The 15,865-nt window shown below is 39.8% G+C and overlaps 1 protein-coding gene across 4 annotated transcripts in view; it reads left to right on the top strand.

The window, feature by feature from the left end:
* The window catches only part of LOC145767516 (vam6/Vps39-like protein), a 178,973-nt gene that overhangs the window by 27,810 nt on the left and 135,298 nt on the right, over nucleotides 1-15,865 (top strand). For all 4 annotated transcript variants that reach the window (XM_082579352.1, XM_082579353.1, XM_082579351.1 and 1 more), the window contains exon 3: nucleotides 7,309-7,524. In XM_082579352.1, the coding sequence (XP_082435478.1) occupies nucleotides 7,309-7,524 (216 nt within the window). The remainder of the gene's footprint in view (nucleotides 1-7,308; nucleotides 7,525-15,865) is intronic.

Genomic DNA, 15,865 nt, shown 5'->3' with positions numbered 1-15,865 from the left:
TTTATATCAAAAACACTTGAGTCATTTTTTTACTCGAGCAATTGTTTTAAAGAAATTTTAACTGTTTGGAAAATATTTTGCTAAAATTAAAATCTTTGTGTTTCAAAGTAGATGCACAAAGCTACCGGAAAAAGTATTTTAACACAAACAGCTTAAGATTGCCGAATATGCGTGTTGATGTAAACAGCATAGTATGTGGCCTTCGACGGGCAATTAAACCACTGAAACCATCCAGCGAGCATACAAACCATCAGGCCATTGTGCTGGTTGATGATGTGCCTCACCAAAGTAAACAGATAAATTTGGTTAATTTCGATACTACTTGGATTTTTGTGTAATGAAATGGATTGTTTACTTAAGTGTTAAGTGAGCCCATGTAGCCTGGTAGTATTAAAAGGTTTACAAAAAGACGAAGCTCCCAGTCCGAGCCTGTACCTCCTCATGTTAGCACCTGGGTAATGTTAACAGGCAAGAGGACTGCGAGTTTATGGTGCAGTATAACCAGAAAGATCCAAAATCCTTTATCTGTCGGCTGTCGGGAGAAGGCTGTCTGTATTAGAGCGTCTGAGAATAGTTCTTGGCTACATATAAACTCTCAGGAAAACTCAAGATGTCCTAAAGATGTGAGTTGCGATGGCAGCCAGGATAAGCAAAAAACATGTTTCCAAACCAAATGTTATTGCAGAAAATCACAGTAATAGAGATATACTTGGTCCCTCTCTCATCAAGCATCTGCAAGCGTTTAGGATATGCAGTCTCAACGTGAATACATTAAGAAAAAGAATATGCAAGGTGGTGGAGACATTCACTTGTAGAAGAATAGATGCATGCTGCATGCAAGAGACAAGCTATTCAGCGCCATACTGTGAAAGGGAAGGATTCCATCTACAAACTTTTCTCGTCTCAAAATGACCATGGCACGGCTGGGGTTGGAGTGTTTGTGGTGGAGAAATTGAATGTGTGTTTGATGTGCAGTGTGTGTTGGCAGGATTATCTTAGTGAAGCTGATAGTTGGCGAGTGTGCACTTAGTATGATGTCTGGACTCTGGGGGGCTGTCTAAGTTCCTCAAAGTGGTCTCAGTGATGTGCAGAAAGATTATTTTTATGACTAACTACGTACTATGACCATCAAAATCCCTGCATCTGATGGATTAATTTCCCATGTAGACTGGGAATGGCCATGTTTGTAGCAGTGGAGCAGTTTTAGAAAAGTGCATGGTGGTCTTCAGGCTTCTAAGCCCCTTTATTTTTTCGGCAACCAAGGATGGCCTACCAGAGCTTTTTACTAGCGGCCAAACTCTTACGCCTGGCTGCCATTTTTAAAAATTATTGTCATGTTTAATTCTTATCGTGTTTCTGTGTTCATTCAGGCAGGGCTGCGATTTTTTCTTTCTTGTCGAACGACCAAAAATTCTGCGTTTGTTTGTCGAATAGTAATATGACGTCATAAGAGTCAGATTTTATGCGTATTACCACACAAGTTGTGTGGTATCAGAGTCTCTTACTTAAGTTTTCAATCGCACGCTGGTTGAGTGATTGCAAAGGAGTGTCAAGCGCTAAGTTATGTACCTACCGGACATGTATATTATTTGTTTTGCTCCATGGAGAACTGTAGTAAACGCAAAACTGAGGATCGCAAAATAAAAAATCCCTTAGGCTATACACCTAGCGTAGCCTACTGTGAGAATTTTTTCTTTGGCATCTCTTTAGTCTCGCTTGGTACGTAAATGGTTAGGCACGTACCCGCACGCAAACACAGTTAGGAGCGAAATATGCAAGTTACCAAGAAACACAGCAAAGATATAGCGAAAAATGAACTGCAGATAAAAGAAAACGCAACAATACTACGATAATACAAAACAATGGCGTAATGTTACAGCATTTAAGGTGTGCCGAGATGGCAAACAAGCCCATTCGTACAACATTGCAACTTTAGACCGAAACCCTGATCTTTCGATTGTTGGTGGTACTTCAACATGAGAGGTTGTTTCAACTTCCTGATGAGCTTGAACATCTAGTGAAGCCGTGCTATCGCCAGGGCCTGACCTTGTATTTGCAGATGGTAGCTCACCAACCGAACTGCTTGTGCAAACTCAGAAACGTCATCACTGTCTCGTCGAGAAAAGAATGTAGGCTATCGATGCGTTGTTTCTTGTGCACTTGAACGGGTTTATCTATAAAATTTTATTGTTGAAAAGTGAAAACGTAATAGGCGCATTTTACTAAGCATGCTTTTGCTTACCACTATTAAATTAAACATGTTCAAAATTGAGAATGCTTTGCTACTAAACGCTATTAGCCGGAAGTTTACCTAAATGATAAGTTCCAAAGTGACGTGGCAATGCTTCTCTCGATAGCTCCTTCAAACAGATCCCGCACTTCACTCGCTGTTTGCTGAACCTTAATCGCTTCTCGGTAAGACCGACCGAAGCTTTTATAATCCGTGTTGTCGGAGGATTCTTTCGTTTTTTAGTCATTATAGGATACTGACTAACTGAAGACTATCCTATCTGTAGTTGGGCATTGGGCAAAGCTATGCTGTTTTTACAACTTGCCTATTACCTTGCCTTGTCCACTCCCAGTGACTACCTACTATTCTTCTAGAAGCGAACTCTTAATATAGCGACCTTTCTTATCTGTGTTTCTGATTCTGAACATCTGGTCGGAAACTAGGCTATTTTCTTGATGTAAAAAACTTGCGTAATAAGTAGGCTTTATTGTGTTCTTTTATTGTGTGCTTCTGCGATTATTTTCTCCTGTATCAATCGCCTGCTTTAAGTTATATAACAGAAAGGAAATCTTAAATTTGTTTTCATCATCATGCACTGGCTACATAAATCCATCATTGTTTTAATCTTTCAAAGGATGGCATCTCGCCTGGTGCGAGACAAATTACCTGCAGATGTCCAGACTTCCCATCCAGCAAACTTGTTTATACATGTCATGCATTGTGACTCAACGTCTGCAGACGTTGAATCAATGTAAAAACGACGGGTTTGGTAGCTGGGTTGTGTGCTTTTGTAAATGTGTAAAATTGCCTATTACGTAATCACAGAAACTCTTTTAGTGGAAGGAAGTCGAGTTGCAACCGTGTTTATCTGTCTACTATTCTTTATTCACATTGCAAAACATTTCTGCAATCTTGGAACAACAAGTGCATGAGTCAGACATAAATGCAAACACGTTGACAACTAAAAGTAGCCTACTTCGGTTATTTTATCTATAAAAGAAACCGGTTGTGTCGAATAGCACGAAACGTGTGTGGCGAAATGTTTGATGGCAGGCGTTAGAACTTCGATCAAAGCATTTTCCCACAGTGTTCAAAATGTTCTGAAAGAGAACTTCTTTCCATAAAAATAGCGGCTTTTTTCATCTGTATTTCTGAACATCTGGTCGGAAACTAGGCTGTTTTCTACATGTGAAAAACTTTCATAGCAAGTATCCAACAGTCATTTTACCAGAGCAATATTGTTAATTGGCTCAAACGGCGAAATACAAACTGGCATAGACGTTGACAACTTAACGTAGCCTAGGTTATTTCATCTATAAAAGAAACCCATTGTGTCGAATAGCACGAAAAGTGTGTTGCGAAATGTTTGATGCCAGGCGTTGGAACTTCGATCAAAGCATTCTCTTGCAGTGTTCAAAATGACGGCGCTGACGCCTTGGGAGTTTCTCGTGTGAAGCGTCGCTTTTAGACCTTGCTTTGAAGTACCTGGCGCAAGAAAGTTTACGTAAGTCAGCACTCTTATGATTGCATCACGTGATGCCCCCCCCCCCCGATTGTCCGATTGTTCCTCGACCTGACGACGTTTAGTCCTCTCTCAGTTTTTTTTCCTTTTTGTTTTCCATTTTTTTTTTTTCCGTAAGGCGCGGCGTTTGTCAAATAGTGATGGCGCGTGTCGAGTGACCTCGTCACCGAAAAAGGCAAAAATTGCAGCCCTGCACTCAGGTAAGAACAACGTAAACAAATCCTTGAAGTATATTTGCAGTTGTATTTAAATGCACTGCTTCCCAAGTAACTTTAGAATTACCGTAGTTTTCAGTTTTTTATAGGTCAATGTTCAAAATTATTGCAAAACTTTTATCAGCAATATTTTTTTGTCGGCAAGTGAGAGACTTTGGCTTTGCCTTGTGTATTATGCTTATTGCTTAGTTCTAAGGAATTTTTATTACTTCACATTTTTTTTAGAAAATGAGGAAATGACCTCATGAAAGCTCAGACTGTCATTATTACATCATAGATCAGACTTTAAATAAAATTTATTTTACACTGATTGGTTATTTTAGAAAAAATAAGGCTGACAATCGACTTTGTGTTTCGTGTATTCCACTCGCGTTTCCACAAGCATTGTAATTTGCTTTTGAAATCGCCTGCTGGCACTTTTTCTGAACAAGCATTTTTTTTTTCTCTTCTAAAAATCCCCACCCTGCAGCAATTGTTTCCGTTTCCTGAACTTTGCTATATTTGTTCGATCGATGTCCTTCCACATTGTGATGCAGTTTTAAATGTGTTTTTGGACATGTTGGTGATCCTCTCTTTATCAAACAAAATGAACTTAAATCGTGGGTCGACATATCGGTTGGCATATCGGTAAAAGTGTAAGTTTGACTGTAGTGTACCTCCAAATTTAATTTAGCATCTTCATGAAACGATCTAATGATTTTCCCAATGACATTAAAGTTTTTTTTAATTTTGCTAAATTGAGGATACATAACATTCATTATTTGGCAACCCTAATAAAAAATGGAACCTTGTTTGGGGAAAATTCTTTAACTTCCAGAACTCTTTAAAGTTTAACCAGAATTGTAAACAGTTGTAGGAAGTATCAGTTGCAATGTGCGTTGCAGCCTAGTCAGCACAGACGTCTTTTCAATAATTACACCCATTCACAATAAACCTTTTTTTTAGCAAATTGGTTAAACGAATCAATCGTATAATCGTATCAAAAGGTCTGGTGAATAGGTGATACGATTAACCGATTTCATCTGTATTCAAAGTTTTGAAATATTTTTGTTTCAAATCACCTTACTAGTGACTACATCTGCTTCAAAGCAACTGCTCGATCAAGAAAACTATGACCAGAGTGCATTTTTTGTATAAAAATTGACTATCATTTGAACATTGCAAAACCGAATTTTTTTCTGACATTTTGGTAAAAAATTTGGTCAATGACCACAAAAACCTAGGCAATATCTGCAATGGCCATCAGGGGCTTAGAGGCTTAGGTTTTAGAGTAATCTTAGAGGCTTAGGTTTTAGAGTAAGGTAATCCAGAACCTGATACAAAAAGTGAAAGGATTCTCAAGTATGCGCTTACTTTTTATGTACTTGTTGGCAACACTTGCTTTAAAAAATGCAACAGTCATATACCGGTACTAATTTACAAATCTGGAACTGCAGCTACACAAATTAATTTTATCTTATTTTATAAATCCTTACACAAACTTGTCAGAGATGTGAAGGTAATTCCTGGCAAAGAAGTTGCACTGTACCAATAGCTTTTTATTTGCGATATGTTGATGAAATATCATCTAAGGCAAGGCATAAGTTTATCCTTCCGACTGAAGATTTCTCACCACTCGGCAATACAGCTGACATGTAGGGCATAGAAGTCTGGGAAGGGTACATAAGAGAAAAAATGAGACCATGCGGAGTTTGATAAACGAACATCAAGACTAGTTCATCATGCTCGCTATGAAACGGATGGGAACATTTATGCTAATGTTGATGCTGAATCATCAGGCGTGTGTGTGGACTTGTGAAACAGATGTAAAAAGAAAAATGATGTTGTTGGAGACAAAGGAATGATGTAGGTGAAATGGTAATAACCAAGAAGCAAAGGAAAAACAATGTCTGGAATACAATGGGATGCTCTTCAACATTCAATTTGACTGAGACTTGGAACATCTCATCGATTACCTACCAGTTGAAAGCCAGACTATCCCAATAACTATTGACATGGCAAAAATCCATAGCCAAGATTTCTTATAAACAAGTTGTTCATGTGTTTTAATGTTGAATAAGTTGAATGGTCTGGTATCAGCGTTTTTGTGAATTAATCAGCTATCACTGCTATTTTGGTATTGTTAAGGCAAGTGTTATTTGTACAATGCTTGTTAATTGGTTTATATCAGGGTTGAGAAAAAACCGGGTTTTTTTAAAAAAGCCCAACCTGCATGTTTTTTTTTTTAAAAACCCGGGTTTTTTTGGGTTTTATTTAAAAAAGATGCAAAAAAGGTAGATTTATGCTTATTTCACCTCAAATACTACTTTTTACTCACTTACAGTACATGCTGGCATAACTCAATAAAATAATGCACTAGGGCTGTTTAACTATGAGGCCTTCTTGCATAAATGAGTTTTAGTGTAGTACAAAGTGGCATTACTTGATTTTTGTGTACAGAAATATCCACTGTGTTTTCAATTTATTCTTGGAAATTTCCTTCACAATCACATCCTTAAGTTCTAATTTGAAGTTTGTTTTAAAGGGCGGGGAAACCCAAATTAACTTTGCGAGTTTTTTGTTTCAGCGTGATGTCATTGTGTACAACATGCGTTTTAGCAATAAAAAAATCCAAATTTTGTCGCCCTCGTCTCGCTAGGGCCGCTTTTGTTTGATACCCGTTTGCGAGGTCTCGTTGCGCATCAAGCTGTGATTCTGTTCGCTGTGACGTCACAAGGTACATATAGTTGTGGCCAAAAGTTTAAGACCAGACTTGATTTATGACGATTTTGCATTACTTCAAAATACTGCATCAGATATAAGATGATGCATAAAGATGATGCAACTGAAATAATATATGATGCAGTATTTTGAAGTAATGCAAAAATTGTCATAAATCAAGTCTGGTCTTAAAGTTTTGGCCACAACTATATGTACCTTGTGACGTCACAGCGAACAGAATCACAGCTTGATGCGCGCGAGACCTCGCAAACGGGTATCAAACAAAAGCGGCCTTAGCGAGACGAGGGAAACAAAATTTGGATTTTTTTTTTGCTAAAACGCATGTTGTACACAATGACATCACGCTGAAACAAAAAACTCGCAAAAAGTGAATTTGAGTTTCCCCGCCCTTTAAGTACCTTGTAGTACTTTGGTTCATTTTTTCAATTTTCTGTTAAAAATTGGACAAATATGATGCTCTGGTTTTTTTTGGTTGTTTTAAGTGGGTTTTTTAAAAAAAAAACACTCGGGTTTTTTGAGTCGGGTAAAATACCGACAACCCTGGTTTATATGTGTGATAATTAATATAATACATGTTTAAACTTTGCATTCATTTCAATCGATTAATATTATTTGAACAGGTCAAGTGCAACCTTGGATCAAACAAGCCAGATGTGACATTGGAAAAGTCTAATCGTTCCTTTTCCAAGAGGCCTATTCTGCAGTTGTATGCCTCGTTTACCTTAAAGATACTGATTAGTCTATCGGACAATGTGGTTTCGGTTTATGACCTTTCTACTTTCCAGTTGATCACTAGCATGTCCAGAGGGGCTGCACTGTTTTGTGCTGACCTGGAAGTGAGATGCCAATTGTAAATTATTGATTAATTATTGCTAACAGTATGACTAAAACTAAACTTAGATAAAGTGTTTCAGGTGACACTTCGCATTGATTCTTATGCTTTAGGACTTGATCAGGTAATGACTACTTGTCTAGCATGACATAATACAGAATGAAATTAATTTTGTTTGTTAAATAAATTCATGTCTTGTGTTTGTTTGTTTTGTGGCAGCATGGTTCTGTGTTCTAACATGCTAGACATTAAACAAGTAGTCATTTACAAAAGCAGTACCGGTAGTTATAGCAGCACTACTGTCCGTTTAAAAAATTTGGAACACCCACCGGAATTAGTTAACAACTCACAAGATTTCAGTAATGCAATCCGGCCTTCCACCGTAACAACCGGGAGGCACAGCGTGAGATAAACATCAACATTGATGGGGAACGCCTGCCCTACTGTGCCGAAACTACTTACCTCGGCATAACCCTGTATCTGCCTTGTCGCCAAGGAAGTGTCTGCCCTGTGGCGAGTGGTAACACCACAAGAAGAAACAATCTCTGGAGATTTCACTCCAGAGGACTTTGCCACCATCCTCTGCCTAGTGAAACCACACAAGTCTCCAGGGCCGGATAAGATCTGCCCTGAGCTTGTGCTCCATGCTGGCCATGCCCTAAAGTCCTGGTTACGTAGATTCCTCTCTTCCTGCCTGCACCACCTCACAATCCTAAAAATCTGGAGAAGAGCTTTAGAAGTTGCGATCCCTAAGCCTCACAAGCCACCAAAGGACCCAAAGAGTTATCGTCCGATATCCCTCCTCTGTGTTCCTTTCAAGATCGTCGAAAGACGGATCTATGCCTGCGTCAACCCAATCATCGACCCGCTCCTTCCAAAAGAGCAAGCTGGGCCTCGGCGCAAAAAATCCACCGTAGATCAGGTCACACTCTTAACCGAAGACATCGAGGATTGCTTTGAGGCAAAAAAGAAGGCCTGCGCTGTCTTTCTAGATTTTACAGCTGCCTATGACACTGTATGGCATCGCGGTCTTACTTGCAAGCTGCTTCGCCTGCTTCCTGACTGACATATGGTTCATATGATTATGGAACTTGTCAGGAATCGAAGCTTCACCCTCACCACCGGCAACTTACGGCGAAGCAGACTGAGACGCCTGAAAAACGGCGTCCCACAGGGATCGATCCTGGCTAGGGATGGGCAAAATAGAATATTTAGCTATTCTAGAATATTCTAGAATACTGAAACCGAATATAGAATACAGATATCTATTCTAGAATAATTGATAGTTTTTACCATTGACACATTTTAATGATTTTTATGAGTTTATAAAGACAATGAACATCACAAAAATTGCTTAAAATTGCAGTGTAACAAATTTAGGCTTTCTAAATGTTCACCAGTCAAACGGGATCTCAACTTGGTGGCAGTTAAACGTGCACTTGAAAAACATCTCTCTGAAGAAGCAGATGAAAGATTTCTTTTGTTGACCGCATACAAACGTGTCCGGTCTAAGCAGCTATCTCGGCGGACAAATTAAGTCTCACGTTGGACACACCACTTTTAACGTCGATCGTCATGTTTAATCACTTTATCTTGATAATTTTTCACCATTTGAGAACTATAACTACGGTTTAGAAGGCTTTTTAAAACTTCAGGGAAGTTACTCTCAAAGGCTTTCATCAGACCAACGACGTGCGCTTGAAGACTCAAAGTGCCCTGTAGCAGTAGCCAGTGTTGCCAGGATTTTTTTAAAAAAAGAGCCCAAAAATGCGCCAAAGCAATTTAAAAGTAGCCCAATTTACCGTCGCGACGTCGACGGTTGAGCGACAAAGGCGCAAACTTTCTAGGAGGGTTTTGGGGCATGCCCCCAGGAGTCATGGACAAAGCAACATTTTTGTCCATCATGCTGATTGTATGGATACAAAATGCATACACTGTTACAACATACAAGAAGTAGAATGTTCAATATTGAATCAAGCATTGTTCAGTAGAAAAAAAAACTTAGACAGGACAATGCTATACAGACTTCATACAAATTCCTATTTTCAAATTCAAGATACAAATGGTTCCATAGTAGATGCTAAGTTGCTAACGCATAGCATAAGCCTGTCAACTCAGATGAACTACCGTACCGCACCAAGAACCAAGACCCGACAAAATTCTATCATCAACTGCTGAAGATTCATATTCATAAATAGAGCTTCATACTTCATCATTGATGACCGGTGATCATATGACCAACAGCATTTTTCCAATTGTTGCAGCAAAGTTCTGATCCACAAAATCGCTGACAAAAGCTGAGGTCCCATACGATTTCGCAGTTTGGTTTTGATTGCAGAAACTCTCGAAAAAGGCTCGCTCAACCAATGCATTGCTGATTGGTATACATTGCTAGTGTCAATTGAGCAACTTCTCTAAATTTATACTCCCCTGCAGCATTTCTAAACTCGTACACCTTAGTACAAAAAGTACAACAATCTATTATTTTTCATCATACAAGGAAGACCAGTTTACATTCAGTAAATTTCTCCACTGACATTCAATTTTTTCCACTTTAATTTATAGCTTAGACACCAATAAATGCTTCAAAAATTATGGCACCAAACCAAGATCATAACTATAATTTCCGATATTCGATACAAGTGCAATTTCGCTTTCGCCAGTCAGTCCTTCCGTTTTCCCGGATGAAAATGAATACAGCGTTGCTGTAACAAGTCAAAGCTGTTAATGGTCAACGGTAAAATCAATCCTCATTCCGAATCAAAAAAATAACGTCATTTTTTCCGTAATAAACCGAAACTTTACCAACATTTTCAAAGGTTTATCGGATTCTACCAATTATTCAACTCTGCCAACTCAAAATTCACTACCAAACAATTTAGAATTCTGCCAAATTGAAGCGCCGTATCGCCCCAAATAAGAAACTGAAAGTAGCCCAAAAAAGCGCAAGTCGCAAACCAACATTTTTTGGCGCCAAGCCCAACTAAAAGTAGCCCAATTGCAGATAAATCGCCCAATCTGACAACACTGGCAGTAGCTGCTAATAGTATCAGTATTCCACAAGATCACGGCAGGCTCGGGGTTATAATCAGCGCAGTCCGGGCCGTCCAGGCATATGCGCATGAGAGCTTCAATAGTATTGATCTTCAAAGACGTGCGCATAAGGCTTGAACTACGTTGCGCGACTGCGCATGATTAGTGTAGAAGCACCGGTACTCCCATCGATTCTTAGCGAAGACTTCACCTTTGTTACGCTGATTCAAAGTCATCAATCGTTGAAGCAATGTAAAAATCGAAAGTTTTCCTGCTTGAATGGAAGCTAAGGGATACAGTATTAACTTTTTCTAGATGAGCGCTAGAATGCGTGGGAAATTATATTCTCGCAACAATTGTTTGTGTTATGCAATGACGATTTGTAGCGCTAGTTTCTGCGTTATTTCTTGGCGGACAAATATGACCGATCTAGATAGTATTTCCCGCGGACATCACAATGCTGTGATGGCGGACATGTCCAGGCCTTAAAACTCGTGTTTTTTTCCGGCAGCCATCGTGGCCTACTGAGAGCTCCTTCTCGGCGGCCAAATCTGCGTGCTTGGAGGCCAAAATACAAATAACAATAGCACACGTAAATAGAATTAAACTTGCAACAATGCCAAAATGATCACTGTAGCGTTGTTGAAGTCTGGGCGACGTCTTGCTGTAGAATCGTTGTACCACGCAATAACGGGCCTTATCGGGATTGTAATCCGGTATTGCGGGACCATCCAACGACACTAAATTGTTTCAACTGCATACCATCATCATCATCATCATAATCCATCGTCGGTTTGTTCCCCACTAGTGGGGGTGGCCGATTGTTTCCGCGCAGCAATTGTCTTAATCCCCTTTTTCCATTTCACCCTGTCCCTTGCATCTTCCTCCTTCAGTCCGACTTTTTTAAACTCATCCTTCACTTGTTGTTTCCACGTTCTTCTTGGACGACCGCGTTTCCTCTTCCCATCCACCTTTAGATCTAGTGCCTTTCTAAGAAAACTTCCTTTCTCCCTTCTTATCACATGTCCATACCATCTTACTCCATTTGCCCTTGCCAGTTGGTCTATGGTCTCATCTCTAGCATATCCAACAATTCTTCAGTCCTTTTTTCCCTTCTCGTTTTCACCCCACACATTGCTCTCACCATTGACCTTTTCGTTCTTCTCAGTATTGCCAGTTCACTCTCTCTCAATACCCATGTCTCGCTACCATATAGCATTGCAGGCTGCACACAGCTCCGATATACTTTTCCTTTCATCCTTAGTGAAAATTTTCTGCCATACAACATTTCCCCACATTCCCTGAACTTTGCCCAGCTCAATCTTGCCCTTGTTGTCACCGCTGCTTCACATCCACCACTTCCATTTATCCGATCACCCAGATAACAGAAGTCTGTCACTGTTTCGATGCCATGGCAGAACTCATCATCATGGCCTTCCACTTCATTCCTTCCTTTACTGCATTTCCCACAAACAAAACACTTCGCCAATCTTGTTGCGGCTCTCTTGACATTAGCACATCTTGCATGTACCCACTTTCCACATTCCTTGCATTGCATTGAATTTCTCATCACTCTCTTGCCACATATTCCACAGGGATCTACTTTGCTCTCAACAACTGTTCCTTCTGCTCCACTCACCATCACTTTTGTTTTTTCAAGATTCACCTTCATACCCTTGGTTTCAAATGCTTCTTTCCATTTCTCAAACTTTCTCTCCATTTCCTCCATACTATTACTTGTCAAGACCAGGTCGTCTGCATACAAAATTTCACTCAATAAGCCCTCCCTCACTCCTTCAGTTACAACGTCAACCACAATAGCAAATATCAGAGGTGACAAAACTGATCCCTGGTGTACACCAACCTTCACAGAAAACTCGTTTGAATAATTTGATCCAACTCTCACTTTTGTTTTTGCATCCTCATACATAGACATCACAGCTCTCACTAATTCCTCCGGTATACCTCTTTTCTTCATTGCCCATTCCATCACTTTCCTTGGTACTCTGTCAAATGCCTTTTCTAAGTCGACGAAACACATATATAGTTTTCTCTGCTTCTCTCGGTATTCCTCCTGCATTCTTAATATAAACAGAGCATCCACTGTACCTTTTCCTGGCATAAATCCAAACTGCATATCATTTAATTTCACCAATGTTCTCAACCTCTTTTCTAGTATTCGCTCTACAATTTTCATTCCATGCTCTAGTAGTTTTACACCTCTATATGCACTGCAACTTCTCACATCCCCTTTTCTCTTGAACAGTGGAACAACAATACTATGCTTCCACTCCTCCGGCATTCGCTCTCCATCTAATACCCTTTGGCTAAGTTGTAGCATTACTTCAATTCCCAACTCTCCACTTGCTTTTATCATCTCTACGCTCACTTCTGATGGACCAGCTGCTTTATGCAGTTTCATTTGTCCCATTGCCTCCACCACTTCATCACGAGTAACCTTTTCCACTGGACCCTCCACCAGATCAACCTCTGTCATATGATTCCATACATTCTCCTTATTCATAACATTTTCCATATGTTCCTTCCACACTTCTCCTCTGCTTTCCGGCCTGAAATGCAACTTCCCATCTCCACTCCTTATACATCTTCCCCCTACAATATCTTTCCCATCCTTTTTCATTTGCTTTATGAGTCTGAATACTTTGTTTTGGCTTTCCCCCATTTTATTAAGTTCCTCCTCAGCACCATTCTTCATAGCTCTTGCAACAACCCTCTTTGCCTTCTTTTTCATACTTTTATACTTCTTTTTATTCTCTTCTGACCCATTTTTGCGCCACTGCTTGTATGCATCTCTTTTCTGTGAAATCGCATGCTTCACCTCCTCATCCCACCACCATGTGTCTCCACGATCCCTCCTCACTTTCTTTTTCCCACATACTTCATCACATGCTGCTAGGACACCTTTCTGAAATGAAGCCCACAAGTCCTGCGCACTCATGTTTACCAGCTCTTTTGCTCTTTTCACAAACTTAATTCTCGTTTCTTTTTCTTCCGGTTTCCACACATTTCTCACAAAAACTCGTTCTTTCTTCACAATTTTCTTCACTTTTTTCATATTTAAGTCTCCTACTACTAGTCTATGCTGCAACTCCCACGGAATTACTTTCACATTCTTCAAGTACTTTCTCTGTTCCTGCCTAACCACAATAAAATCAATTTTCGACTCATGTCTTCCTGAGCTGTAAGTCACCTTCCTTTTCTCTTTCTTTTTAAACCATGTGTTGGCAATACAAAGTTTCCTTTCATCACAAAATTCAAGTAGCATTCCTCCTTCCATGTTTCTCTCCCCAAAACCATACCCTCCATGAATGCCCTCGAACCCATTTGCTTGTTTTCCAACATGCCCATTAAAATCTCCTAATCCAGATACCAACTCTTTTGAACTCCGTAAATCCCATTCCTCTGCCAAAACATCATAAAAACTTTCCTTTTCTAAGTAATCCCTACCACTTTGAGGTGCATATGCACAGATTAGCCTCACTACCTCCTCTTCAAAAGCAAGTACCATTGTCATCACTCTGTCACTCCTTCTTCTAACTTCTATTACTTTCTCACATAATTCCTCTTTTACCAAGAAACCAACACCACCGATTCCTGTGTTATTTCCTGACCACCATAACTTATATCTCCTCCCATTGGCACCTAAAAATCGCGCTGACTGTCCCCTCCATCTTACTTCCTCTAGGCCACATATATCCACCCTTCTTTTTCTTAGTTCTTCACATATTTCAGTTCCTTTACCACACAAACTTCCCACATTCCAGCATCCGATTCTAACACCATAATCTTTTTTCAATGTTTTTTTGTTTTCTCGGAACCCAGAGATTCTTCGCACCCCTTGCCCATCTAAGGGCTGCTGGGGACTAGGGGCCATTTTTAGCTTTTGCTGCATTTAAATAATATTTTGGAGCATAGATTTTCCAGCCGGATGCCCTTCCTGACGCTAACCACAGTTATTGGCGGTGGGCCTAGCCTTTACTTAAAAAAGTATTTCCTGCAAGGCAGCAGGATTTCTAACAAGTTTTAGCCATGGCGACTGCCCAGGGTTCAAAGGTGCTACTTGTGCCACACACGTACCTCATTTCACACACACACCGCCTTTCATAAAACCTGACCATTTATTCCGTTATGATGTCACCATTTAGGGTATGAAATGAAGTCATTAACCCACATGGGAAACATTTCTCAACTCTGAAGACACGTGTTTTCCCCTCGGATGTCAACTAACCTACCCAGACAACAAAATCCGTCATTTTTACATTGATTCTATGTTTGCAGTCGTTAAATCAGGGTAAAAATGACGAATTTTGTTGTCTGGGTAGTTCTCCTTTTTAACAACGATTCAATGTCCGACAACATTGAATCTACATAAAAACGACAATATTGCCAGGCGATGTAAATTAGCACTTCAGATTAACATTTTGTTAAAATAAACGTTGGGAATTACAAACAAAACTTAGAGCTGGTGATCGCAGCTAGATATTTTCCATACAATAGCAAATGTTCCCGCACAATACAACAGTGGCGATTATGACGCGCTGACCTAATTCTGCGTCACTCTTTGATACTAGATATTTTAGACAGCTAATCCACTATCATTCTATTGCAAAATTAAATAATTAGCTAGAAGAAACTGGCGGCCAAATTGGCCGACTGAGGAGCTAACACCGGCGGTCATTCAAGCACTCCGCCGGCTGCTTTAAGGCTTGATGTCCGTCGTGAATTTCGAGGTCTGCGAACGAAACTCGTGCGTTTTCTTATGCCGCATTGCACTAAATCAGTGTTTCTCAATCTTTTTTGGCCCAACGCCCCCTTTATGAATTGGCAAAATTTTACCGCCCCCCCAACAACAACGATTAATTATGAAAAGCGAATATAAAACAAAAAATGCTATTAATACTACAAAAAGTGCTCTATGCCAAGCAAAAAGCCAAGCAAAGCGAATTACATCAAATATAGGCTAGTTACCAGTCTCTAAAACCCTTACAGCCTGTTTTACCCTAAAAAGGGGACCATCAGAAGGTCCTTATTCAGATAGAATTCTATTTCTATTAGAATAAGGACCTTTTGATGATTCCATTTTAGGGTGAAACAGGCTGTAAGGGTTTTAGAGACTAGTGACTATATTTGATAAAAAGCAAATATATATTTGCGAGCATGAAAACAGTAGGACTATAGGCCTACTGGTAGTCAGTGTGAACCTTGGGTTTGGTGAGAAAGTGCCGGTTTCTCCACATCCGGTGTAAAGCCAGTGAGAAACATTGGAAGATCACCTCTTATGGATATGTCAA

This window comes from Aplidium turbinatum, chromosome 3 (assembly GCF_918807975.1).
Source record: "Aplidium turbinatum chromosome 3, kaAplTurb1.1, whole genome shotgun sequence".
NCBI lineage: Eukaryota > Metazoa > Chordata > Ascidiacea > Aplousobranchia > Polyclinidae > Aplidium > Aplidium turbinatum.
This window is presented reverse-complemented; position numbering and strand designations above follow the sequence as displayed.